Source organism: Lampetra planeri, chromosome 49 (genome assembly GCF_965212315.1).
Source record: "Lampetra planeri chromosome 49, kcLamPlan1.2.h2, whole genome shotgun sequence".
Lineage (NCBI taxonomy): Eukaryota > Metazoa > Chordata > Hyperoartia > Petromyzontiformes > Petromyzontidae > Lampetra > Lampetra planeri.
The window spans coordinates 6052723-6079011 of record NC_136155.1 but is presented as its reverse complement, the minus strand read 5'-3'; the positions used below and the strand labels follow the sequence as shown (position 1 = coordinate 6079011).

Genomic DNA, 26289 nt, shown 5'->3' with positions numbered 1-26289 from the left:
TTGAATCGGGTGCAACCGCAACAAACAAAAAAACAAAAACACGAACAAAAAACAACTTAAAGTGAATATGTGACTAAGTGCAAACAGAAAATCCAAGAAAAACAGCAAAATATTGCAGAAAAAATTGCGGGGGAGCTACAACATTTAACCCTTCCGGGAGGGATCGAAGCGGAGTGTCCCTGCAAAAAGAACTTGGCGGCGAGCTTGCCAATCACAGGGCCACCCAGGCACCTCCTCCCTGTGTTCTCTCCTTGTTCTGGCCACACCAACTCAGCGATGATTGGTGATCACTTCAGGAGCGCCGCCGAGCGTAATTTCACACCATTCATTGGGAATAATCTGGGTAACGCATTGCCTCTCTCGCTAAATACTCTTCTAAATGCAAATTGCCATTGGTAACAATCGGGAATGTTTCGTATGTGCACTGGGGCACGATTGCACGTGATATAAAAAAAACACACACAAAGGACGCGCTCTGGGCTGGGCGAGAGCGCTATTCGGCAAAAGTTGCGTTTCGCTTTTGAGGTGATGAATTTTATAGCGCCTTGGTGCCTTTCACTGCAAAGGATCAAGGTTGGATTGGATGTTTGAATACAAGCAGCACACAGATGCTGTTTCTTCTCAGTGTGCCTCATTATTTAAGTAGGGTCGGTGAAGACGAACAGGGCGTTCTGGACGGACACACCACGTCCATCACAGAGATTCTTAATCGTCAGCCTCTCGTTGCCCCCTTTAAGTTCCCAAATATTCACGTGTACAATTTGACATCTGCGCGCAATGAATCTATCATCATTGGAACATGTGTCTGAGTTTAAACAAACAAATGTAACACTCGACCGTTGGGAGACGTATGACTGATTTTCGAAAGCTTCTACTCCCAATAACGATGGAGGTGTGGATGCTGACACACAAAACTTGACGCTTATATGAGTTAAAATTCAGCTCAGAGGTCTAAGTATTCCATCATCATTTCGGGGTTCATGAAATAAATACTAGTTTGTGGGTTGTAAACAGTGGGTGTCATTCTTGATTTGAAGCTTTCGTGACTGCAGGAATCCATACTCTTTGGTTCTTTCAAAAAAGTCACGTAGGTAGAAATCAAATAAAACCAATCACGACGTTTTGATCGCAACACTATCAACTAAACTATTAAAACTAAACTTTTTAAAACTATTTTAATTTTACCAGGTAAGGCCCACTGAGCTATATCGCTCGTTTTCAGAAGCTATCTGGCCACAACTGATAGCTTAACGAAGTGGCTTATCAAGTAGAGCTTGATAACAGTCAAACACTATCAACGTTTGTTTTGAAATGTGGAGGGAAAACCCGGTGGACCCAGAGAAAAACCCACACGGCCACGGGGAGAACATGCAAACTCCAAATATAGGGCGTCAGGGTCGGGATCGAACCCACGACCTCCTGCCTACCAGGCGAGGTAGTTAACATCTCGGCACTGCAGTGCCCTATGGGGGGAGAAGTGGGGGGTGGAGGGGATGGATGGGGAGGGCGTAATACCATCTGTATAAAAGTGAACAGCATTCATTACCTTCTCTAGTTTGGAGAGAGCGAGTGAGTAGCAGTCCTTGGCTCGAAACTGCATGAAGCGCATGTTGGCCGGGTGCGTGAGTTCTGTGATGATGCTGAGACTGGAGAACAGCCTGCGGACAATCGAATCATATCGCGAGTACGTTTAATAGCGCATTGCTATCACGAAGAGCTACGTTTCACAAGCGAGTATAGTTCACATTTGTTCCACATTGGGGAGGGATGTTTTCTTTTTTGCACAATTAGTTGGTGATGCTGCATCGGCGGTGTTGCACAAGCAAAATTAACAAACAAAAAACTCAACACGTTCGTCAATAACACTGCGTGACCATAATATGGCCCTTCTTTATAGCACTTGAATTATCCAATTGGGTAGTTTGCATGTAATTTTGTTTTAAATCTGTCAAAATTTGGAACATGACACTAGCAGCACATATGATAACTAAGAAAACAAAAGTGTTTCATCTTTATATTTTTTGAGTAAAACACTAATATTGCATACCGCATTCCCTCGTTATCCTCGAGGGATACGTTCTGGAGATGCTCATGAATAGCAAATTTTGCGGATAATGATATTGACCTCTGAAAATCTATCCGTTTAATGAATTGCCTTAAATAAATACGTAAATAAGCTGTTAAATACGTGAAAAGTAACACTTTTTCACATCACGTTCTCTCTCATCACTTTATCTCATCACTTTCTTTCTCTCTCTCTCTCGAGATGCAGTCGTGTAGAGTTTCAGATGCGATTTGCGGACAGCCAAAATCGCGGACAGCGAGTTCGTGGATAACGCGGGAACACTCGACGTACACACATACAAATAAATAACCACCTTGGCATAGACGCAAATATTTTTCCCTGTAGGCTGGGATCGAATAAGCAGCCTCACTATCCCATCTTCTGCACCCCTACCTCCCACATGGCGATGTAGGTGGAGCACGGTGTAGCAGCCCCGTATCCCCCGTCCAGCTCTTCGCTCGGTGAGGAGAAGGCATCAGACAAAGCAAAAGCTCCACTTACGCCGAATGCCAAGTAGGAAAATTGCCCGATTCCCAATCAACCACTTTGTCAAAATGTGGTCGCACTCTGCTGCCCCCGACAAATAGGGCCGCACAGTGCTCAAAGACTCAAATTGAACGCTGTTCCCTATCCGCCACGGTGATTATCTGTTTAATGTTTAATGAGTGTTTATCGAAGCAATAATTGCAGCGTTTGTCGTACAACATACAGTAATGCTTCCTCGCGACGTCTCGATCGACGCGTAGGATTGACATTTCCGTCTGGGTCATTTGCCGAACCCTGGTGACTCGGTGACAGAGTTCGAGGCTTGCAAGCGGAAGGAATGGATTCGAATCCAGTTTGGGGGGGGGGGGGGGGTTGACTCAGCCCATCATCTATCTGCAGTTGATATAATGAGTACCACCTTGTGGAAATGTCAACAGCAGTTGTCCTATGGATAGACTCGCCCCTGCTATAGGAAGGTGCAATTCCCACCAGTGGGTCAGAGGGCTGTAAACGAGAGATGTTCTTTCGAGCGGGAAAGCTTTTTTATTCTTTATTATGTTTTACTATGTGTAGAAGTGTCGTGTCGTCTTCCTGGCAGTGGCAAACGTGAATAAATCAAGTTGCAGTTGTGTCTAAACTTGACGCACACTGCGCCGGACAACGTAACAATTCAATTTGGATAAATGACAGCTGCCAAAACAAGTGAGAAAAACACATTCGGGATTCGATTGAAAGAGCAGGGGGAAGGGGGGGCAGGAGAACGCGCAAACTTCAAGTACACATCGGCATCGTCAGGGTCGCGATCGAACCCATGACCTCCTGCGAGAGAGCCAGGGTACTCGCCAGCGCGTCGGCGCCCCACCTGAACATGGTCTGCACGTTGACGATGGTCTTGGCGTCTGCCATGTAGTCTTCCTCGGCGCTCATGGTGCTCTCCTTGTCCACCACCACCACGTTGTCCGCGTAGATGATGCCGCACTGCAGCAGGTTGTCCAGGCTGATGGCGAGAGCAGTGGAAGAGGACGGCGGAGAGCGCAATCGGCAACGCGAATTGCCCGATGGTGCTGGATGCAATTACCAGCGAAACGTCGTACTCAAATTGTAAATGTTGTGGTTTCACGCTTCAACACACCGGTGGGCTAAAGCAGTGAACTATTTGTCTTTTGTCAACGTGACACTTTTTTTACTGATTGGCCGTGTCGGGTGGTGGAGGGTTACGACACATTTATAAATAACGCGATCTAAACCCAAAAACGTTGATTATGAGCGACGCGTTGTGCAAAGCAAATGGATCATCGTCGTCGTCGTCATCAGAGGCATCGTTAAATTGTCATCGACGACGTCATCGCTGTCGGCACCGTCCGGGTCATCATCAGCACCGTCATTATTCTCGTCGTCATCAGCATTGTCACAATTTTTATCGGCATAATTGTCGTTGTCGCCGTCATTGTCACTCGATATCTTCGGTGTAATTAGCATCAGCATCGTCATCAGTCGTATCATCATCATTCTCCATCTTCGTCCTGACCATTGAGCAAGTAACGTGCAGCATGGCTGTATGTTTAGATGCAATCTTAAAACCGTGTCATTGCAATGCACAGGGGGTTCAATTACCCCTGCAGATCATCACATAATCAACCGGTGCACATGCAGTTTCATAGGTAATGAAAACAGCGATGAGTCTACAGTATAGTGTTTGAGATTTAAGGGGCTGAGAGTCCTTGGCAAGTCGATTTCTCAGCTGCCCATGTTTCATGTTATCAATTTCCGCGATGCAGCGCACCAACGCATGCGACTGTCTGTAGGTTAACAGCTCACAAAGGAGATAATGTGCACCGAGAAGAGGCGACTTAGGAGTGGAGGTTTATGAGCAACGCATCGTACCGATTTTTTTATTACGGAAAACTAAAAATATTTATATCATCACGATTGCTGATCAAAGACCCGAAGGTCGAAAACACCAAGCCACGAGTTACAGACAGCACTATTGTAGGTGTATTAGATCAAGCATTATACTGGTAGGAACCTCCTGGTTACACCAGCCCACAGGGGATTATTGTGTCCGTCCGTCGTGCAGGGAGGGGCTGGGTGGGGAGGGTGGGGAAGGGCTGGGTGGGGAGGGTGGGGAGGGGCTGGGTGGGGAGGGTGGGGCTGGGTGGGGGGTGGGAGGGGTGGGACTGGGTGGGGACGGGCTGGTCACCCCGTGGTGCCCTTATAAAACTCAACGTTTAACCTACTCATGCCGGCTTGTGCCCGCCCTCACATTCGGGATTATTTGCGGAATACACCACGCCGCCGTTGACCCTGGCCATTGACCGAGCAACCCAACGTTTCCTACCAGCTCCCTCCGCAGGAATGTGTTACGGTTCTTGAATTGAGTACAGTGAACTCATCGCAATGAACTCACTGTGCTCTTATATTCACGTCGATAGGAACCTATCTATGTGACTTTACCGAAAGACCCAAGAATATGAATTCCTGCAGTTACGAAAGCTTTAAGTCAACATTTCACTGCACTCTGACTGATGAGGGCACAGAGGGCATTCATTGGGGGGTTACAGATTAAATGTGCCTTACAATTGTAAATTATTATTGCCACGCGCGCCTAGAGAGCTTTGAATTGTAAATGCAATAAAATGCCAAGTCTCCTGTGCATGAGATAACGACCTTGATGCTGTACTTCTGTAAACAGAGCCTGGTGATTGAGTGTTGAAGTGCACGTCTCCGACACCAAGCTAAAGTTTCACGTGGTTGGCGGTAAGGTAATCCAAGGACTTAAAACATTATATTATGGGATTATGTTTGCCAGTATATAACTGCTCGACTAGAGCTATGAATGCTTTGACATTTGCTTTGTCTTTGTGCTGTTGGCCCATTGGCAATCTGCCGTCTCACATTGTTGGTGTTAGGCCAATACATTTAAAGGGCAATGCATACATTATATTCTTGGTTCTTTCGGTAAAGTCACGTAGAAGAGAAACAATTAAATAATAAAATAATGAAAAACAATTAAATTCTCGCGATGTTTCGACTGCAACACAAGCACCACTTTTTTTCAAATTTTCTTGCTGTGGATTTCACACCTGATGACGATTGCTTGTGTTGCAGTCGAAACGTTGTGAGAATTTTTTATTTTTTCATTTTATTGTTTCCCTTCTACGTGACTTTACCGAAAAAAACAAAAATATGAATCCCTGCAGTCACGAAAGCTTTAAATCAAAATGCATACATTATCAAAGCATCTTCGTTTGCACGTTTTACCACAAGTATGTGTGGCTAATGCAGACTTTACGTCACGATGATAAGTGTCACTGTGGTGTTTGAAAATCTTAGCACCTCCCTAAATTCTTGACGGGAAGGGTAAAGCCTACTGCTGTAACACATTACATTTCTAACCTGTGCAGCTGAAGCAAATTGCATTTGAACAACTAGCGGTGTGCATCACCAGGTTGCTTGTGAGCTCGATCTCCGCTGTGATTTTCACGAGTGACGCCTGGACCATCGCGTTCCTCTTCTTGACGCCGCGCAAATGTATTTGACACCGGATAAGCATGCACTCTATTTGTTGGAGATTTCAAACATGTTTGTATACGTGTCATGTATTTGTTTTTCTTTTACCAGGTAAGGCCCACTGAGCTATATACAAATGCCCCTTTTCAGAAGTGATCTGGCCAAAAATGATAGTTCAATAAAAGTGGCTTATCATGTGGAAATGTATTGGAGCCAAATACTCTAAATACATGTTTCTTAATGTGGAGGGAAAAAACCAGAGGACTCTGAAGACAAAAATCCATACGACCATGGGGAGAACATGAAAACTCAAAATATACAGGTGTCAGGGTTGGGATCAAACCCAAGACCTCCTGTATTCCAGGGAAGGTGGTGTGCTTGCTATGTACATATAACTTGACACTGGATATCCTTGAAAATTAAATGTTCCATCCCAACAGATTATGCAGGTAAATTATTTGAATATTTTTTTTCGATCCACATTTTATTCCTCACAAAAGCTCCTGGCCTCACAACTCCATTCCATCCGAGTCATAAGGTCCGCGTTTTGCAGAACCCCAAGTCACTCCGGCAAGTTACGTGCACATTAAGGCAAATTTGATCAAGATTCTGCAATATAATGCAATCAAGAATGCACAGGCGAATGTTTCTGGAGATTTGAAGCTTGCGCTGGCTAACTTGCATGCCTAAACTGTGTAACAAATCCTGCCAGAGGGTGGCATGATTACACAAAGGCCCTTTTGAGTTGCAAACGTCAGCTGCCTGCTGGCATCATAAAAGGCGCATCACCTGGTGCTGTTGTGAGGGAAGTTCAATGTATTGGCAGTTGTATCGATAGTGCTTTCTCGGTCTCGTTAATCAGTGGTGCCGTGAACAAAAAAACTTCCCCACGTGAAATTAATGAAGGGGCAGCGCTCGCAATTATCTCCGTCGGTGGCTACGAGCCACTAACAGTGGGACAAATTCCACGTTCCAAAGGTTGGGGGCCAGTCCATTCGTAAGGCGATCGACAAAATGGTTTCTGACGAATCACAAAGCGTTACTCATTTTGACTGACCTGGAGGGATGCTCGGCTGATATGTATGCACACAATATTGATTGTGAATTCGGCATTGTAATCGGATTACTAATAATAGTGATTATAATTTAAAGCCATTTTAAAATCCACTGCTGGATGAAGGCGTGGAGGACCATTGCTTTGAATGCTGGTTTATGTGAGTTGATCAGGGCCAATGATGGCAGCCAGGGTTGGGATTCGAACTCAGGTCATCGCGTTCATAGACAGTGTGTACATCACTCCACACAGCAGTGTGCATAAACATACAAAACAAAGATCCTCTGCAAGCCTTTCACAGACTGTTGAGGTAAGATCTGTTAGTGAGAACCGAATTAAGGCCAGCATGGTACACGAGGGGGGTGGGTGGGCAGCACTACGCCCAGCCGCCTTTGTCTCCCTCGTGGCGATGTTTACACATCGCACCAGGTACCATTTGAGGCCAAGTCGACCTGGTTCCAGTAATCGTCACTGGTGTTGGCCGTGAGCAGGAATTAAAACCCGGGTCGCCGGGTTTGTAGCGCAACGCACTAATCACTGCACCCACACCCCAACTTGTAAGAAAATTCACATGCGTTTTGCTGCCCAGATTAATGAGCATTAAACTTAATTAAAACTACGTTCATCTCCAAGTAGGTGCCTGCACGCATATGCATTTGTTAATGGCTACTGACGAAGCCAGACATGGTTAATCTAAATTCCGACCGCCTCCGACAAAACTCGGTCCCGCCGTGAATACAAATGTCGAGTGGTCAATGAGGCATGCGCTTCGTGTGTCCACACAGGTCCAGTCTGATTCACCTGAGCACACCAAGGAGGTGTGAATAACGCGGGGCAAAGTGTCACGCAGGCGCTGTGGAATATTAAGCCTGCGAGGCTGCAGGTACCAATTCCCCGCCTCCCCTCGCTTGTTTGGCCGGGCGGTTACGTGGTGAGAGCACTCGACTCAGAATTGGAAGGTAAAATTACAGCCCTGCAATGTCTTGCTCGTGCCACCACCGGCAGAAGGGCTTCCACTGAGCTGGAAATGCAGAGATCCTGGGTTCAAAATGCAGGCAGCTGGCTGTGATTCAACTGGGTTCTGTCGTACAGAGCAGCGGTTCTTAACCTGGGGTACACGCACCCCTTGGGGGTGCGAGACGTGGGCAGATTTTTTTCGAAGGTAAATCATCGAAACACAAATTAAGCACGGGTAATTTCGATCAGATCATTGGGGTTTATTAGTAATAAATCGGCATTTTGCGACCCCCACTGTCACTGTGTAGCACATTACTACGTGCCAGGGACTCTATGAGATGATAGGACAATAGTCTGAGTCCATAATTGGCAATAAGTAACGGCAAAGCAGTTATAAGTGACTCACAGAATTGTGCGCAGTTGCGTATACAGCACACGACTTCCCTGAAGGCAAACACCTTCAGCGAGCGCGATGCCGATCACACACGGTTCGAATTCGACCCTCGATCGATGGCAGCGCCATCGCCGCACACGCGTCGAATAAAAAGCGAGGGACAAGTTCTTACTTACTAACAACTCCTATAATTTTTTATTGCTGGAGGGGTTGCACCCCCCCCTACCTGAGAATCCTGGCTCCACCATTGCATGCATTTGTTAACATTATCAAAAAGTGAGAACCAAAGGGGTGCATGGCTGCAATAAAGGTTAAGAACCACTGTTACAGAGAGTGGATGGTCTCAGCCCAGTTACCAATGCCTGCACAAAACAAACCCCGTCGCGTTAACTTCGATACTGCACCTAATTTGACTTTCGTTTCGTTTAATTTGTGCCAAAGAGTGTGTGAGAACTTACTTGTCGATGGATCCGACCATGTAGTACACCATGGGGAAACAGCAAATAGCCTCCAGAAAGTGGCAGTCAGGTCTGTGGACGGCATCACAAGTGGGAGCAAGTTTAAGCTTGGAGGCACAACAAAACGAATACACAAGACGCAGGCAACAGGCTGTCTATAACCACGTAAACCACAATTTGCTCGATCTTGTCAGATGTACGCACGTACGTCGCACGTTATGTTGCACCGTACGTAGCCAACCGTACCAATCGGATATTGAAAGCTAAGCGACCACGGGGAGAACATGCAAACTCCAAATGTATGGGCGTCAGGGTCGGGATCGAACCCACGACCTCCTGCATACCAGGCGAGGTAGTTAACATCTCGGCACTGCGGTGCCCTATGGGGGGAGAAAGGGGGGGGGGGGGGGTCGGAGGGGAGGGATGGGGAGGGGGTAGTACCATCTATATAAAAGTGAACAGCATTCATTACCTTCTCCTGTATACCAGGCGAGGTAGTAAACATCTCACCACCGTCTCCTTTGTTTCCGAGCTGTTGCGAGATCAGGTGAATTTGGTGCTATTTGCTAACAGTCAGGCAGACTCTTGTTTTGATGATGTGCGTGAAATAGGTACAACTGCACCGTGGCCCATAATCCACCGTGCTCACAGTCATTAACGCTGCTCATCAGAACACGTGGCAGGCAGTGCTCTGGGCGGGGGAGTTGGGTGGGAGCCAAGGCGTAGGACCGACGCAATGACTCCAGACTCGCTGTGAAAGGAAATGCACTGACAATTTAACTGACTATTGCCAACGCGGGAGCATGTCTCTCTCGAGTCGGAACATTGCGAATACAAAACGTCGCCTAACTCACGCGTGCCATCTGGAACATATTTTACCGACGTGTTTTTGTTTGTTTCAATTCAGCAGAGGTCAGAGGCACCCTAGGGCTGAGCACTGCAATTAAAATTGTCATTGTTTAAAGGGCGTCACGGTGTACCACCTCAAAGTTGTTTTCACAGCAACACCACTAATTACCACACAATGCCAATGACAAAACTTCCGCTTCTTTCAAAGAGCCGCGTCGCTTTGACGGTTGTGCTGTATATCCCTCCTGTGCGTTTTCGGTTTGTACCGCATGTTGCTTTGAATGATTTCCAATTGAATTATGATTTATTCAGTCCGAATTATTGTCAAACACATTCGTGGCGGAGGGAGCTGGTAGGAACGTTGGGTTGCTCGGTCAATGGCCAGGGTAAACGGCGGCGTGGTGTATTTCGCAAATATGCCCGACTGTGAGGGCGGGCACAAGCCGGCGTGAGTAGGTTAAACGTTGAGTTTTATAAGGGCACCACGGGGTGACCAGCCCCTCCCCACCCAGCCCCACCCCTCCCAACCCCCACCCAGCCCCACCCTCCCGACCCAGCCCCTCCCCTCCCCACCCAGCCCCACCCAACCCACCCAGCCCCCCCACACCCTCCCCACCCAACCCCTCTCTCCCCACCCAGCCCCTCCCTGCACGACGGACACAATAATCCCCTGTGGGCTGGTGTAACCAGGAGGTTCCTACCAGTATTATTCGTGAGGCAAAGTGGCCTTGCGGTAGCACATTTGCCACTTGCTGCAGAGGTCCACGGTTCCAAGCCAGCGGCCGCCCTGGTTCACGCCACGGGTGCATGAACTGTAACAATCTGCGCTGTCTGCTTCGCAGTGGACGCTGAATGACCATGCGGCGTCATTCGCAAGAGTGGGCCACGGTGCCCCGGCATCATGGTCAAAACTTGATCTGTTAGAAACTCACCTGCACATTTCTCAATTTGGAATCTCCATGACAATCATCCGGACCCTCTTGAAAGAGCCATGAGACTCAGTGAGGCTTTCCCGGGTGAACAAAACGCTGAAGTAAAATCATAGTTCACGAAGGTGTTGACCGGCACATGGAGCGAAGTGTTGGACACCACGCGGAATAACAAGTGGTACAAAGTAATTCTAGATTTGAAGCTTTCGTGACTGCAAGGAATCATATTCTTAGGTTTTTTCGGTAAAGTCACGTAGGTAAAATATCAAAATTAATGAAAATAAAATAAACAAAAAGCAAAAATCACGACGTTTCGGAGGCAACACAAGTCTCCGTCATCAGGTGGGACCGTCACAGCCGAAGTGGTACAAATCCATTAACACATCGGAGAGGCATTCATTGGATTGTACATTGGCGATTGCCACTTTGAATACATTACCGATCAGCATGGGGTTCCAATTAACTTAGCAGCAGCAGCAGCAAATCATTCACTTGCATGTTTTGTTTCACTTGCTTAATTGTCGACGTTAAAAGCTTTCCGAATGAGAAAAAACATAAAATGTGGAGAAAATATCTTTCCCGGTGAAATTTAATTTCTTCAAAGATGTTCCTGAATGATAATGTAGTATGTGGATATGTAGCTGGAGGTTTGACAAAACTGCTGTTTGTCAAACTCACTAACAGTTTCCCACTCACTAAAATGCCGTGCACAATAGCAGGACAACTTCAGCCTTTAAATTAAATCCACATCGACCGTATCATATTTTGGAGTAAACCTGTACTGTACAGTACTTTTATTATTTGTCGCCATCATCATCATTAGCCATGATCCATCCACTGCTGGATGAAGGCTTCCCAAACCGTCCCCCATCTCTCATGGTGCTGAGATAGACTAATCCACCGAGCATCTGCACGTGTTATTTTTTGGACATCGGCCATCATCCTTTCTCACCAAGCTTTCTACCCAAGCCCCACTGACATTTCTTCACAGGTTGAATTATGTCATTAACCGGCGTACGTTCTCGAATGCATGTGTGCCTCCTCCTGCCTCTCAGCGTCATTCCAAACGTGTATCACTCCACATTTGTTTACTTCAACACGCTTTTCAGTTTTTGTTTTCATTTTGCCTGTTAAATGACACTGTTTCTAAACCATGAGCGAGTAGTGAGCACCAATTGTAAAACAGGCATGTTGTCCACGATCCCACCGTGAGCGTGCCCACGGGCCCCACCGTGCATGTGCCCGGCACGCCCTTACGGGTTGTCGAGCAGAAGCACGATTGGGTTGAGCTCCCTGTGGGGTCGGTAGTAGGCCCGCAGTGGCACGATGAACGTGTAGAGGCCGTTGCCCGCCGTCTCCGCCGACACAATGATCAGCTTGTTCTTGAAGCTGTAGGCCTTGGCATCCTCATAGCTGTAGTGCTCGCAGCCCTGCCGGGAGGAGAGACACGGCAAACGGCCGTGAAGATTTTCAGAAGCGACCTGGCCACAAATGATAGCTCGACAAAGTGGCTCATCATCACGTGGACATTTAGCAGCCAAATACTCTAAATGTAGAGGGAAAAACCGGAGGTACCGGACAAAAAATGCACACGACCACGAGGAAAACATGCAAACTCTAAATATACAGGCGTCTGTGTCGTGATCAAACCGACGACCCTCTGTAAACTAGGCGAGGTAGTTAACATCTCACCACCGTGGCACCCCACTGTTTTGCATGCACGATAGCTTTATCTTAATTTGAATCGGTGCTCTCCATCTCATGTGGGTCACACACACCTACGCACACCAAGATATCTATCTTAATTTAAAACTGCACCCCCGACATCATGTAAGATGTGTGTAGCAATTATCGGGCTTGTGCAAGCTTGTAACGACACCAATTTGTTTGAATAGAGGAGATAGGTAAATGTGGAACAGTGTAAAGTGGTAGTTCCCGAGATCTGGAGTTTCGAAATATCTTCGTATGAAAAAAAACAAGAATAGGTTTTACCCTTTCTGGCAATAAAGCAGGTGTTGAGATGTTTAAAAACCAAATAGAAGCTTTTTGCAAGGAATCGAGTCTGCAATAACCACACGTACCTGTGGTGTTGCATGCAAACAAACATGCTCTGTTTAACACGTAGGCTTTCGCGACCAATATTATTCATAATATAAGTTTTTGGGTCAGATCGCGTTATTTATAAATGTGTCGTAACCCTCCACCATCCGACACGGCCAATCTTACCAGTGTAAGACCAGACAATGCATATATTATTAGAGCATGTTGTTTGCATGTTCACCACAAGTACGTGTTGTTAATGCAGACATGATTCCTTGTAAAAGGTTTCAGTTTGGTGTTTTAACATTGTAACACAGCTGTTTTGTTGCCAGAAAAAAAGAGGAAAACCTAATTCTCAGACAAAAATGATGTGACTAAAGAAAAACTGGTTTATTTATTAATTTTGACAATTGGTGTCAATGATGCTAAATATAATGCTACTGTCTGTGATCTTGCATGCTGATGCTGCTTGCTTGATATGTTGATGCACACACTCATGTTGTAAATGTACAACAATAAACACAGAACATTATGAAGGATTAAACTAATTCTTATTTTTTGCCCGTATTGAAACGGCTGTACGCCGTGTGGACCTGAAAACTCAATTTCCCTGTACAAGAATACGGGGTAAGCCTCATGGGTTGACAGCTATGCAAAAGGTTGAGAGTTAAAATCCCAGTCGGGGGTTGACTCAAGGCCATTCATTATTCCTTTAATGGGGAAATAATACATTTACCACTTTGTGGGAAATTAACAATGGTTGTGCTATGGAAATAATGATCCCTGCCATAGGAATGTGGAATCTTTACTGCTGGCGCAGGGCTGCTCCACCCAAGGCTTAATTGAGAAGTGAGACATTTCTATTTTGTATTTTTCCTTTGGAAATGTGGATTTTACACCATGTGTGTTGAGGCAATGTTTTTTTTCTGTCTTTCAGTTTCGACTTAACCTTTATCCTCACGAATACAATTTCAGCACTGTGGTCTGTTGCAAACATGAGTTTGTGGGCTATGAATTCTGCATGCTTGCATACACACCAGAGGTCACAATCGGGTACCCGATACCAGAGGTGGGACAAAGTCATTGTTATGCAAGTCCAAGTCGAGTCGCAAGTCATCAAATTCATGACTCGAGTCTGACTCGAGTCCAAGTCACATGACTCGAGTCCACATCTCAGAGGTGGGACAAAGTCATTGTTATGCAAGTCCAAGTCGAGTCGCAAGTCATCAAATTCATGACTCGAGTCTGACTCGAGTCCAAGTCACATGACTCGAGTCCACACCTCTGCCCGATACCCGTACCCTACCCGATACCCGGCTACCCGTACCCGGCCGGGTATCGGGTAGGGTACGGGTAACCCGGGTAACCCGGGAAACCCGGGTAACCCGTACCCTACCCCCGGCCGGGTACGGGTACCCGTTTGCGACCCTGGTGCGGCCGGGTACGGGTAAGGAATCAAAACCCGTTTGCGACCCCTGATACACACTGACCTTATCCAACCGAAGGCAACAGAACGGAGCCCTCTTCCTCAGCAGATGGCACAGCGTGGGAGAGCTGCCGATGTACGGGGAGTTGGGTGGGTAACCTTTTACCCGGCTATGACAATAACAGTCCACAAACACACGCACCGCACACAAAGATGATCAAACACAGATCACCCATATAGCCGCCGTCACGGACTGTTGGGGCAAGTGCTGTTAGCGAGTAGCCGGCATGGCACACAAAGGTGTGGGTGGCCAGCACCACTCCCCGACTGGGTTTGTTTCCCTTGTGGCGATGTTTACACACCGCTCAGATAATTAATTGTCACTGGTGTTGGCCATGAGCGGGAAATCAAACTCGAGTCGCCGGGTTCGTAGCGCAGCGCACTTATCACTGCGCCACCACTCTCCAGACACGTACACATCAACACACACTGAGTGGCGAGTGAGACAGCGTTATCCTGTCAAGGTACACAAAGGAATCATTATCATCGTCATCGTGATCATCAGCCATGATCCATTCACTTTTGGATGAAGGCCTCCCCATGCCATGTCAGTCACGTTTTTTAACCATACTTCACCATGCTGGTCAGTGCGGGTCGATAAAAGGGAGGAGTGCCCCCAGGATCAGGTCACATATTATTCACTGTTGTTGCTAGACACGGCCGGGAATTGACCTTAGGTGGCATAGTTGATAGCACAGTAAGTTCAACACCGCACCACCACAAGTCATGCATTATCATATTTGTAATTTTTGAGAGAGAAAAAAATCATTAGTAATTGATTTTAACCCACACACAATTCAATACTTGCACCCTGAGCATACAAATCAATGTTGATGGATGAACTTATCCAACCTGGTACACACCTACAGCTCGCCAAATGTGGCCCAAAAAAACCCATCATATTATATTTATTCTTAGTCCCTTGGCCTTTCGAACCATTGAGGCATGCCCGTCTCTTGGTTTGAATCTCCATGCAGTGTCTCTCCACTTCTCTCTGTCCATCTTTCAACTGAGCTAGCGTTCATCCCGTCCAGCGTTTGATGTTTTGTCGTCAGGCAGATCGAGGACCTCCACTGCCCGCTTGGACCTTCCGACGTTCCCTCCATCACCATCCCTTTGAAGATGGGTCACCGTTCATCCTGGTTACATGTCCAAGATACTACTGCCGTTTCCGGTACTTGACCTGCCGTAAGTAGCATCATCATGGCAACAAAAAAAGGGGAAAACCTCTTCTCATATTTTGGTACTGGCAAAGGAGGTCCAATGATGTTGCTGCTCACCCTGAAGCTCTCATTACTCTGATAGTGCGTTGACTTTGTGCTGTACGCCTTTTGGCGTCCTCTGGTATAACACCGTTTTGAGACTAGGCTCAAACGAAAGCTGTCTCTGGTGTGGACCAATCAGTTTCAAAGACAATGCATATATTATCAGAGTATGTTTTTTTGTTTGCATTCTGACCACAAGTATTGTGGTTAATGCAGACATGATTCCTTGTGAAAGGTTTCAGTTTGGTGTTTTAACATCTCAACACCTGTTTTGATGCCAGAAAAATGGGGAAAACCTTTTCTCATAAGTAGAATCATGTCTATGCCTTGATGCTTAATATTACATTTTTATTTTTTTATAAATCAGGTACAGCTATGCTCTGAGTTGTGAATTGAATACGCGCACTGCTGACCCACCCATACTGGACAACTCATAGGGTTACTCCTCCAGCCTAAATAAAGATTATGATTCTGATGCATTGGATGATTGACAGGCGAGTGAATCACTCTTTAGTAGGCAGGAAGGAGCACTGTCTGGTATTGGACAAACAGAGCAAAAGGTGATCTTGCGTTGGCAGTGGTGCACAAGCAACGCACACATTCGTCAATGATACTGCCCGACAAGAGGAAACACTACGTAATTAGGAAAAAGGTGACATTTCAGTCCATGGCTCTTTGATAGCAAACAGGCGAAGAAGTGCCATTGCTCAAAATGTCACCTGTTACATAATCTTCCTTTGTAGGGCACGGGTATTGATACATGTGCTCAGTTCACATTCATAACAGGGTAACTGTTATGTGTGCACCTTCATGCCTTTGGCACATAATCATTCGTGAATACCAGCGATTGCATTTTTTGGTTGCTTAATTTTTATCTCAATAAAAACTTCATGAATGTGGCTCTGATTTCACCATGCTTTGGGGCACGGTCTGGTTCATTTGAGTTATCGGCGTTTACATTGTGAAATGAAAACATCCATATTTATACCATCTTGCCGCCACCGCAGTGTGCATTAAATATTGACGACATAGTAAAATATGATCTAAAACCACACATGAATATATTATAACAACAGTGATGGAAAGGGTGACCAGGCTCGCTGACCATCAGGACAACCACTGTTTTAACATGAGCCAGGTCCAACACCGTCTGCGAGGCTCTATCAAACCCAAACCCTGGTGGCACCAGACCACAAAAGCTTCAGCAAAGAGTTCTGACAACTGACACCTGGACCAGTGGCAGAGAGTGAAGCGTTAACTCGCAAGGCTACTGGACCACGCAAACCCAGCTCTCACAATCATTCGTGTTCAGACAATTAAAACACTGAAGTGATTGATTAGCCGATGAGTCGGGTAACATATTCATTAATCAGTACCCATATCTGAATGAGAGGGTTCTTGCCTATAACAGTCTGCCAATTCGCCAGCGGTGATTCAAGAAAAGCCTGCTGACAAAACACTAAATGTCGACACCAGTCCAGAGTTGGCTTGTACTGAATCAACGCTTCTGAAAGTAAGCATTCCCAGAGTGCAGTGAGGCCAATGGGTTATGTAAGAAATACTTTTATTTCGCTATGTGGAGAGACGGACATAAGTAGAAGACATCGTCTATGTTTGTGTTTAGTTTGTTGTCCTTCCCCCCACACTGCCGATTAGCAGGGTTGGCTACGTACGATGTGAAAGAAGTTCAACATACATTACATACGTGTATGATATTCCTAGTTATGTTCTTCTTTGTGTTGGGGTTTAGTGCTGCAAACCATGGGAGCATCATCAGGCTACTGTTTTTTTACGTACATATAATTGTCATTATAATTCAGTCATGCTTTAGGCAATCATGCAATATGTGTGGAGGGGGGGGGGGACCTCGCAAAAAAATGAATGCATAAATGAATAGTTAAATTAAACGTTGTGGGTTGTTGTTTGTTTATGTGCCACTGTCAGCTCAGACTGTCAACTTTATATTGAACTTAGATTATGCGGTTAGGTTTGTTCTGGGAAAGACAAAGGTGCAGCCCTGCAATTTCTTGCACACGGCACTGCTGGCGCTAGGGCCTTCACTTCGTCATCTAAATTGAAGCTCTTTTTAAGACAAGAGACGGCAGAAACAATGTGCAACAATGACGCTCGAAACCAACATTGTTCACGAGGACGACAAAAACGTTTCGAAAAGCCTTCCACATTAACGTCCGTGGCTTACTCAAAGTTCACGGTGCCTTCCTCGTCCGACTGGTTCGCTTCATCCTCCGAGGGGTCGTTGAAGGGGTCAGAGGGCTCGGCCTGCAGCACAGGGTCAGCGACCTCCAGCACGGGGGCAATGCTGGGCCGTCTGCCGGTGCCCGATCGCTCCGCGGGCAGCGAGAGGCTCCTGCCCGCCCCCGCCTCGCTCGCCGGCACGGCTGGCACGTGCACGTCGACCGGAGGGGCCGCCTGGCTGGGCTCCGTGCCGTGCAAGTCCATCGCCACCGAGCCTGTGGTGCGTAGAGAGGCGGACATGGCGGTGGTGGCTCAGTTAGTGCGGCTGAGATGTTGGGGGCACCTGGTGAAACGTGCCACCCTCGTAAACCCTCCCGCTATTGTGCCGGTGGGAAAAGAGGAATTGTTGGAGCACAACTGTGATATCAATAGTATTACAAATTTCAGTTATTACCCTTTTTTTATTTATTCCCACAGTATTCTGGGTTGTTTGATGACATAAAAAAAACGCTTCTGAAAAAAAATCAATTTCGGCGGCACGTGGCAAGCCATCAAAAGGAGGCGCGATGAGTGGGACACTTGTATCGGTAGGAGAATGCCAACGGAGACGTTACCCAGGGAGGCGAGGATGCTCTGCACGGGAATGCGAGCGCCTCTGGTAGCCGACCCATTGGAGAGGCCTTTCTTCTGCTGCTCGTGCTGCTTGAAGATGAAGGCCGAGTTCTCCTCCTTGGTGATGTTGATGTAGAAGCACGTGTCGGAGGTGGCCATGATGTGCCGGGGGCCCGGGTTGAGCAGCATGCTCCGCTTGTCCTCTTGTCGCACGCCAATCAGGCACACGCCGTACCTGTGAAAAGCAAGCGGAGCATTTGTTTTACCATGTAAGGCCCACTGAGTGATATAACTCAGAAGCGACCTGGCTATCACATATGATTATTCGACGAAATGGCTTATCGCGTGGACATTTATAGCAGCCAAATACTCTAAAACGAATGTTTTTAAATGTGGAGAAGAAAACTGGAGGACACGGAGAAAAATCCACCCGACCACGGGAAGAGAGAAATGCAAACTCCAATTATTTAAGCATCAGGGTTGGGATTGAACCCACGACCTCCTGTATACCAGGCAAGGTAGTTAACATCTCGCCACCGTGGTGCCACTATGGCTAGCCACTATGACTCGCAAGAGTATGGTTAGAGTGTCTTTTATTTACAGCCAGGTGAAACGCAGTAAAAACACAACGGGCATATGAACATCGTAAAAAATGATATTATCAACAACATGTGGAGCCGGCCCATCCCGTCTCTCTCCCACTGCGATCGTAATGAGAGAACGGGCTAGGACAGGGAAGACAGATGTTATTCTACGTTGTGTATTTCTCCCCTCCCGCGTTACGTGACAGATTGAGATCTTTGAGATGCAAATACTCATTACATGGACTAAACCGACTTAATATATAGAGGAGGGCAGAGCTTGGGCAATTGTTGGCACCGTCTCACCGTTCTCTGTGCTCGAGAGCGAGCTAATAGTGTGCAGCGCATTCCACGAAGTTGAAATCAGAATTCGTATTATTAGCTCGGGTGCCCTGGAACGATTTGGCTGCGTGAACCACTCAGCCACCACCACCAACACCACCCTCCCCGTGCGTTTCGTACTTCTTGTGGGAGTGGAACGCCGCGAATGTGAAGCTCTTGCCCTCGTACTCCCCGAAGAACTTGCTCTCCCCAAGCCGGATGTGGTAGATTTCGTTGCCCGAGCAGCGGCCATACATTCTCTGCCACTGCTCAGGAGACTCTTGACCCTCCCTGTGGAAAGTTTGGTGTTTCACAATCAGCGGTGACTTCATATCGACGTACCTGTAAATAATGCCTCCTTCCCATATTTGTTTCTCTGCGTGAAAGTAAAAAAAAGCACAAGCCTTCGGCCGTTTGGCCTTCTGGTAATGCATCTCACAGCAGCATTGGTTCAATACATGAACACTCTGGGACACACGTTTCAAGATTCAGTGTCTCATCATCAGTCAGGCTTGCTTGAATCAGTGTTGGTGACCTGCCCGATGTTTAACGGCAAGGGGCCCTTTTTGTTCATAGCTTTTTTTATTTCTTCCAATAATTAAGGGCCTCCTGACACAGGCTTTTACGTTTTTGTCTTGATTGTAATTACATCTGGAACAACAACAAATGTTTAGCCTCTAGCAACAATTATTCAGATTACACCACTGCTCTGCTGTAATGCCAGCTCGTTTTTTGTTTTTTACTTACTTAATTAAGGGCCTCCTGAAACAGGCTTTTACGTTTTTGTCTTGATTGTAATTACATCTGGAACAACAACAAATGTTTAGCCTCTATCAACAATTATTCAGATTACATCATTGCTCCGCTGTAATGCCAGCTCGTTTTTTGTTTTTTTACTTACGAGGAGGCGATGCAAATTGTATACAAGTGCGAGATTTGCACAGCTACAGAGAGGCATTGGTGGACGACTTAATGAGCAAATGCAATACGATCCCGCGCATCAAAACGAGCCAAAGGAGAGACAGCTTACTGGCCGCGGGAGGTGTGGACCAACAGGGTGATGAGGGTGGATGTTGCTGGGCAGACGCAGTTGAGCGCCAACATGGCGTACTTGAACTCTTCCTCGCACACAACGTGGTCTGAAAAAACACGGCGACGGCAAAAGGTGTTTTTTCACGGCTGCCACGAACGGCCGATGAGTGTTTGGATTGTGCGGCGCGCCGCTCGGCGGCTCCACGGCTTCTGAAGAAGCTGCCGGCACCTGGGACATCAGGCCAAACGACAACTTCGTATGACCCCACAACACGTCAGAGAGCAACGGTGCTTCACTTACGTATAGAAAATCAACTTTACCAGCAAACACATTCAGTTTCGATTTAAAGCTTTCGTGACTGCAGGGATTCATCTTCTTAGTTCTTTCGGTAAAGTCACGTAGAAGGGAAGTAATAAAATAATAAAAATTAAACATAATAAAATAATTCTCACGACGTTTTGGCCACAACACAAGGAGGACGGCTGCTTGTGTTGTGGCCGAAACGTCGTGATAATTATTTTATTATGTTTTATTTTTATTATTTTATTACTTCCCTTCTACGTGACTTTACCGAAAGAACCAAGAAGATGAATATCATTCAGATTGAAGAAAAATGAGAAAAACGACGAATCCTTGTTTGTGCGTAAATGTGAAGCCGTACTCTCACGCTTATATTTCGATAGGAAATGGAAATGCGCAATAAATATGGAGCCTATTCCATTTGCCTGACCGTTCCTGGATCTGCGGTGCATTGCAGTGTGTGCCGCTATTTGGAAGGACAATAATTTCCGGTACGTGTCACAGATAAACAAATACGGCATAAATCAACGGTAGTATCAGTGCATCAATTAGGTCGATTGAACATTGACGGATGCATTCATATACGCATCAAATCATACACGTGAGCATCAGTTACCTACAATCTATATAAATGATATGCCTTTTATATGAGTAAACGTTAACCCTTGGCTAACAGAGCAAACGGAGCTGTACAAACAAGGCAAGAAAAACCCAGCACAAACGAGATGGCAAAATTGAAGCAAAAAAATCGTAGCTTCAACGTAATTGTGACTCTATTATCATCACATCATCATCACAATCCATAGACAGATCGCCCATAGGTGTCCACTGCACATTTCGTCATTTGTTCTTTACACTTTCCTCTGTCTCGTGCCAATATGCTCCAGTAGTGGGCCACATCTTTCTGGTACCAATCTCTCATCATCAAGCCATCCTCTTGTTAGGTCTTCCTCCCTTTCCGATTCCTTTCATATTTCCGAGCAACGCACTTTTAACTGTCCTGTTGTTGTCCATCCTACATATGTGTCCAAATAGTGCCAGTTTCCATATCGTGGCAATTTATCGAATTTGCTGGAGGGGAGGGAGTGGATTATTCAATGCCTACAGGTTTCGTTCTTGTGAAAATGATATTTAAAGCTTTCGTGACTACAGGAATTCATATTTTTGGGTCTTTAAAAAAGCCACGTAGATAGAAAAATAAGAATAATATCACGACGTTTTGATCGCAACACAAGCAATCGTCAACAGGCAGCTCTCCCGCTATATGTTTTTTTTTACCTGATGACGATTGCTTGTGTTGCGATCGAAACGTCGTGATATTTTTATTTTTCATTATTATTTTTCTATCCACGTGGCTTTACCGAAAGACCCAAAGGATATAACAACGATGATAATCGTGAATGCGCTTGAGCATGTTCACAGGCAGTCACACGAGCGCCACGCTCGGACTGCGTGTACCTCCTTCAAATAACGAAGCCACCGACACGGAGCTGCGTGACTCAAGTAATGGAGCATGAATATGCGCACTTAGGTCACCGTGACATTTGACGTCATCCGCCGAGGCGCCGGCTTTGCATTAAGGGGCGCTGTCGTGAGGCGGTCGGATTGGCCGAGAGGTCGTCGCAGTGCTGAGCTTGTGCCGCTGTGAGGATCCTTGGTTGCAGCCCATGCAGCTGTCTCTGGCCGTATGTTTTCTTCAAAATGAACGACATTGCTGGAAAAGTTTGCGTTAAAATATTCATCTAAGTGAAGCACCTTTGCTCTCTGATGTGCTTTCCGGTTGTTATCCAGTGTCCCGGGAATGCTCAGTGCGGGTTGGTATGTATGTTGAACTTCTTTCGCACAGTACGCAGCCAACCGTGCTGATCGGTGGTGCGGGTGAAGGACAACAAGCTCAACACAAAACTTAGTTCTCAACTGGATTCTCATGTGTAGGGAGTTGATGATTTCAACTAAATCGCCAATAACCGTTTAGAAGAAGCAAAACTCATCACATTAAGTCCAATACAGCAATTAATTTGACTACTTAAAAAAAAATCATTAGCTGGATAATGCTCTAAAATGGAACATCTAATTTGCAAGGATGATTCAATTCCAGCTGTGAGAATTAAACATTGGTTTCACAGTCATGTGACAAAACGTTGCTGTCTGTGTTAGACCGTGTGGGGATGTTCTGCACACTATTTTTTGTTTTGTACACAATTGACATTCATCACTTAAATGAGCAAACACGCCACTTCTAAGATTGCTTACATCACTTTGGCTGTGACGAGATAATCTTGCAGGGGAGTATGTGGGAAAGTGTGCCCATGACTGCGTAAAAGGGTCAACAGACCACTTGAAGGATTTGTCATAAGAAGCCATTCTCTGAGCCGTATGGTGCACCACTCTGAAAAATTTCCAAATTGATTGAGCTCATGACATGACACGGATTGCACAACTGGAATAAATTGTGTGTGTGGGGGAAAAGATAAAAAATATATATTGCAAAAAATGTAAGCCACCACAAATCTATGGTACCCTAACAGTACCTGCACATATTTCGACCAAAGCAAAAGTAGAACAAGTAGAATCAGGACACAAACGATCACTGCAAGTGGTACAGACCAATGCGATCTAAATCAGCAACGAGCAGTAGAAAAAACAACAACAAGAAAAACAAAGAAAGTGAACAGCACACAAAAAAATACCTGCAAACTTTACGTGGAACTTATTTTCAGGCTTTAGGATCTGCACGTAGAGAGGGCAGCTTGGAGCAAAGTCTTTGACGGCCCAAGCTCGCAGGATTGTCTGATGATCCTTCACACAGAGGCAAGGCAACAACAGTGAGCTCTGCACACATACACACACGTCATCATCAGCCAGCCATGATTTATCCACTGCTGGATGAAGGCCTCCCCAGGCCACCACCACCATTTGGGATGGTTTTGACCACAACCCGGGAATGAGCGTTCTTCACGCCGGACGAAAACGGGAGTATCCGGGGAAACCCACCATGCATACGAGGGGATAACAACTCAAAGCTCTCCACAGATGCATGCTAAAAAAGTTTTCATGGTAATGACCAACAATCTCAATTGAGGTCCCACGTGAAAATAACAGCCTTGAGACTCAGTGAGGCTCTCTTCTGTGTGTACAGGGCTGGAGTAGTGTTGTAGTAATATGCACACTGGATTTATAAACCTGGTTACCAGGGTTCAGTTTAAGGTCATGCTAACTTCAGTAGCGAGTGATATCTGAACTGGACCCGAGTCCCAATTCACAGGCCTGCATTAACCATTGTGGTGAAGTATAGTAAAACAACATGGCCAACATGCCCTGGGGAAGCCTTTATCCAGCCTAGCAGCGGATTAAGAATGGTATTAGTGAAACATCTGAATGTGTCTATTCAATAAACACAAAAAAAAATTGACGGCACTCTATAAATATGAAATTACATTACATAACATTATTAAAACGCATTAAATTAATAGGTAATTTGTAAAACCGCACATCGATCTTCCACCGGTGATTATCGCATTTGAGAGGAAAACACGTTCTGGCTTCTTGCAGGAAACCTTTAAGAGCACCCAGGCAGACACACAATTACGCACGCGCCACACAGACACCGCACCGCACTCTGCCTGCACACAGGGCACTCAAACAATGTCCCCGTCGAGCGGGTTTCCGTGAAGTGGGGGGCAACAGCACGAACTCTTGCATTACTCTCCCAATTTCATGGCTCCCCCCCAACGTATTAAGAAGAAACGTCCCAGGCCATGCATGCAGCGTGTGATGAGAGAGAGAGAAGGCTTACCGCTGCAGTGCGGTCCACCTCATTCCTGCTGGTCAGGATGAAGCACGCCTCAGCATCATCGATCCTGGAAAATGCAGCGCGCAAAAGTCGCTCATAGTCACGGCCGGGTTTTTTGTTTTTCCCGTTTGTGTTTTTGTTCTTTCTAACTTCCTCCCCCCCCTCCCCCCACTTTGCGCAAGAGCGCAGAAGCGTGGCCACCCCACATCTACGCCTCTATTTAAGGAACGAAACAGTTAGACTTCTCCACAAATCTGGCAGTCGCCTGATGAAGCTAGTTGTAATTACCGGCGAAACGTCGTACTCACATTGTAAATGTGTGTGTCTCTTGAAGCAGACGAGTGGTGCTGGATACAGCAGTCGCATTTGCAAAATGTGATTTGTAACTTTCATCCCTTACCTTTATATCGATATTCTTTGTTCTTTCGGTAAAGTCACGTAGAAAGGAAATAATAAAATAATAAAAATAACATAACAGCAAGGACATTTTCTTGCTGTGGTTTTCGCACCTGACGATGATTGCTTGTGTTGCAATCGAAACGTCGTGAGAATTTTATTGTTTTATTTTTATTATTTTACTATTTCCCTTCTACGTGATGACTTTACCGAAAGAACCAAGAATAGGAATCCCTGCAGTCACGAAAGCTTTAAATCGAGATGTTTATCGATAGTTCAATGTCAATGTCCATTGTACTGCTGCGTTGTGTTATCTTGGTGTGGTCTGGGTTGTTGTTGTTGTTGTTTTTTCCGCCTTGCCAAAGATTGATAAATCGGACTTATATAATTTGTGCATTTATTATTTAGTTACATTTCGTGACTTGTTTAGGTTTTCCCCCATTTTGCACTCCTAATAGTTTTTTTGGTATCGTTTGCTGTTGTGACTTGCTGACCCGCCCCGATTGGAAATCTGTGCAAAAGAGCTTCATAGCTCATCGGAATCCTCCTCCAGTATAAAAATTCTGATTCTGCCCCCATCTCCCCTACCAACTCGTTCCCTCCCCCCCTCTCCCCTTTTATGTTAGCTATCTCCTCCCTTACCTTGCCCTAACCCCTTGATATAAACTTCCACTTCTCTGCTAGAGGCTCCCCCAGTAAGCCCAATCTACCCCTTTCACCAAACCCTGCCACGCCAATCTTGGGCTTTTTGCTCGCGTGATTTATGCCTCCCTCCTGCCCCCTCCCCCCCCCGTTCTTGTTCTGTGATCGGTGCCTTGTACCGGTCTCTGAGCGAGACAAAAAGATTCTCGATTCTGCTGTCGTCTCACTTGACTCGCACGAGGTCCTGGTCCTTGAGAGCTGAGCCCTGCAGGTAGATGACGCGCTGAGCCCACAGCGGCACGTGCAGCATGCGGCGCACCTGCGAGTCCATGTCCGTGGGGCACAGGATCACCGTGTAGAAGTCCTGCGTGTGTTGGGTCGCGCGGGAGATGATAGCGTGGGGGACAGCACGGGTGAGCACGGGGGAAGCGCAGCGGAGCCACGTGTACAACGTGATGGAGAAGCATGGGGGGGGGGGGGGAGCGTCACAGAATTGTGCAAGAAGGGTTTGGGAGCACGGGAGGAGCATTCGGGGGGCACAATGGAAGCACAGCACGAGCAAGGAATGTGCAGGACAGGCACACGTTGGGTAAAGGAGAACGTGGGGGAATAATGGGAGAGCATCGGGGTAACACGGTGAAAGAGCAGGGAAAGAACAGGGGGAGCATGGGGTAGGGCAGGGAAGTACTGCGGAGAAGCATGGGAAATAATGGGGGTGGGGGGGGGGGGTGGGCACAATGGAGAAGCCCAGGTGAAACACGAGGAAGTAAGGCAGAAGCATGGTGGGTAGCAAGAGACATGGAAGGATAATGGGGCATGGAAGGAGCACAGATATTTGTAGGAACACGATAAGAGTAGCAGAGGACACGGAGCGTGAATGGAACATGGGAGAAGTATGGGGGAAGAGCACCCAAGAACATTA

The 26289-nt window shown here is 46.4% G+C and overlaps 1 protein-coding gene across 1 annotated transcript in view; it reads right to left on the bottom strand.

Moving 5' to 3' along the window:
• KCNT1 (potassium sodium-activated channel subfamily T member 1) overlaps positions 1–26289 on the bottom strand; it is a 153122-nt gene that overhangs the window by 27238 nt on the left and 99595 nt on the right. Inside the window, exons 12-23 of the mRNA XM_078616014.1 lie at positions 25595–25731; positions 24333–24396; positions 23227–23335; positions 20234–20342; positions 19345–19494; positions 18304–18536; positions 17694–17964; positions 14233–14338; positions 11960–12132; positions 8925–8996; positions 3414–3548; positions 1547–1658 (exon numbers count right to left, since the gene is read on the bottom strand). Of these exons, the coding sequence (XP_078472140.1) occupies positions 1547–1658; positions 3414–3548; positions 8925–8996; positions 11960–12132; positions 14233–14338; positions 17694–17964; positions 18304–18536; positions 19345–19494; positions 20234–20342; positions 23227–23335; positions 24333–24396; positions 25595–25731 (1671 nt within the window). The remainder of the gene's footprint in view (positions 1–1546; positions 1659–3413; positions 3549–8924; positions 8997–11959; positions 12133–14232; positions 14339–17693; positions 17965–18303; positions 18537–19344; positions 19495–20233; positions 20343–23226; positions 23336–24332; positions 24397–25594; positions 25732–26289) is intronic.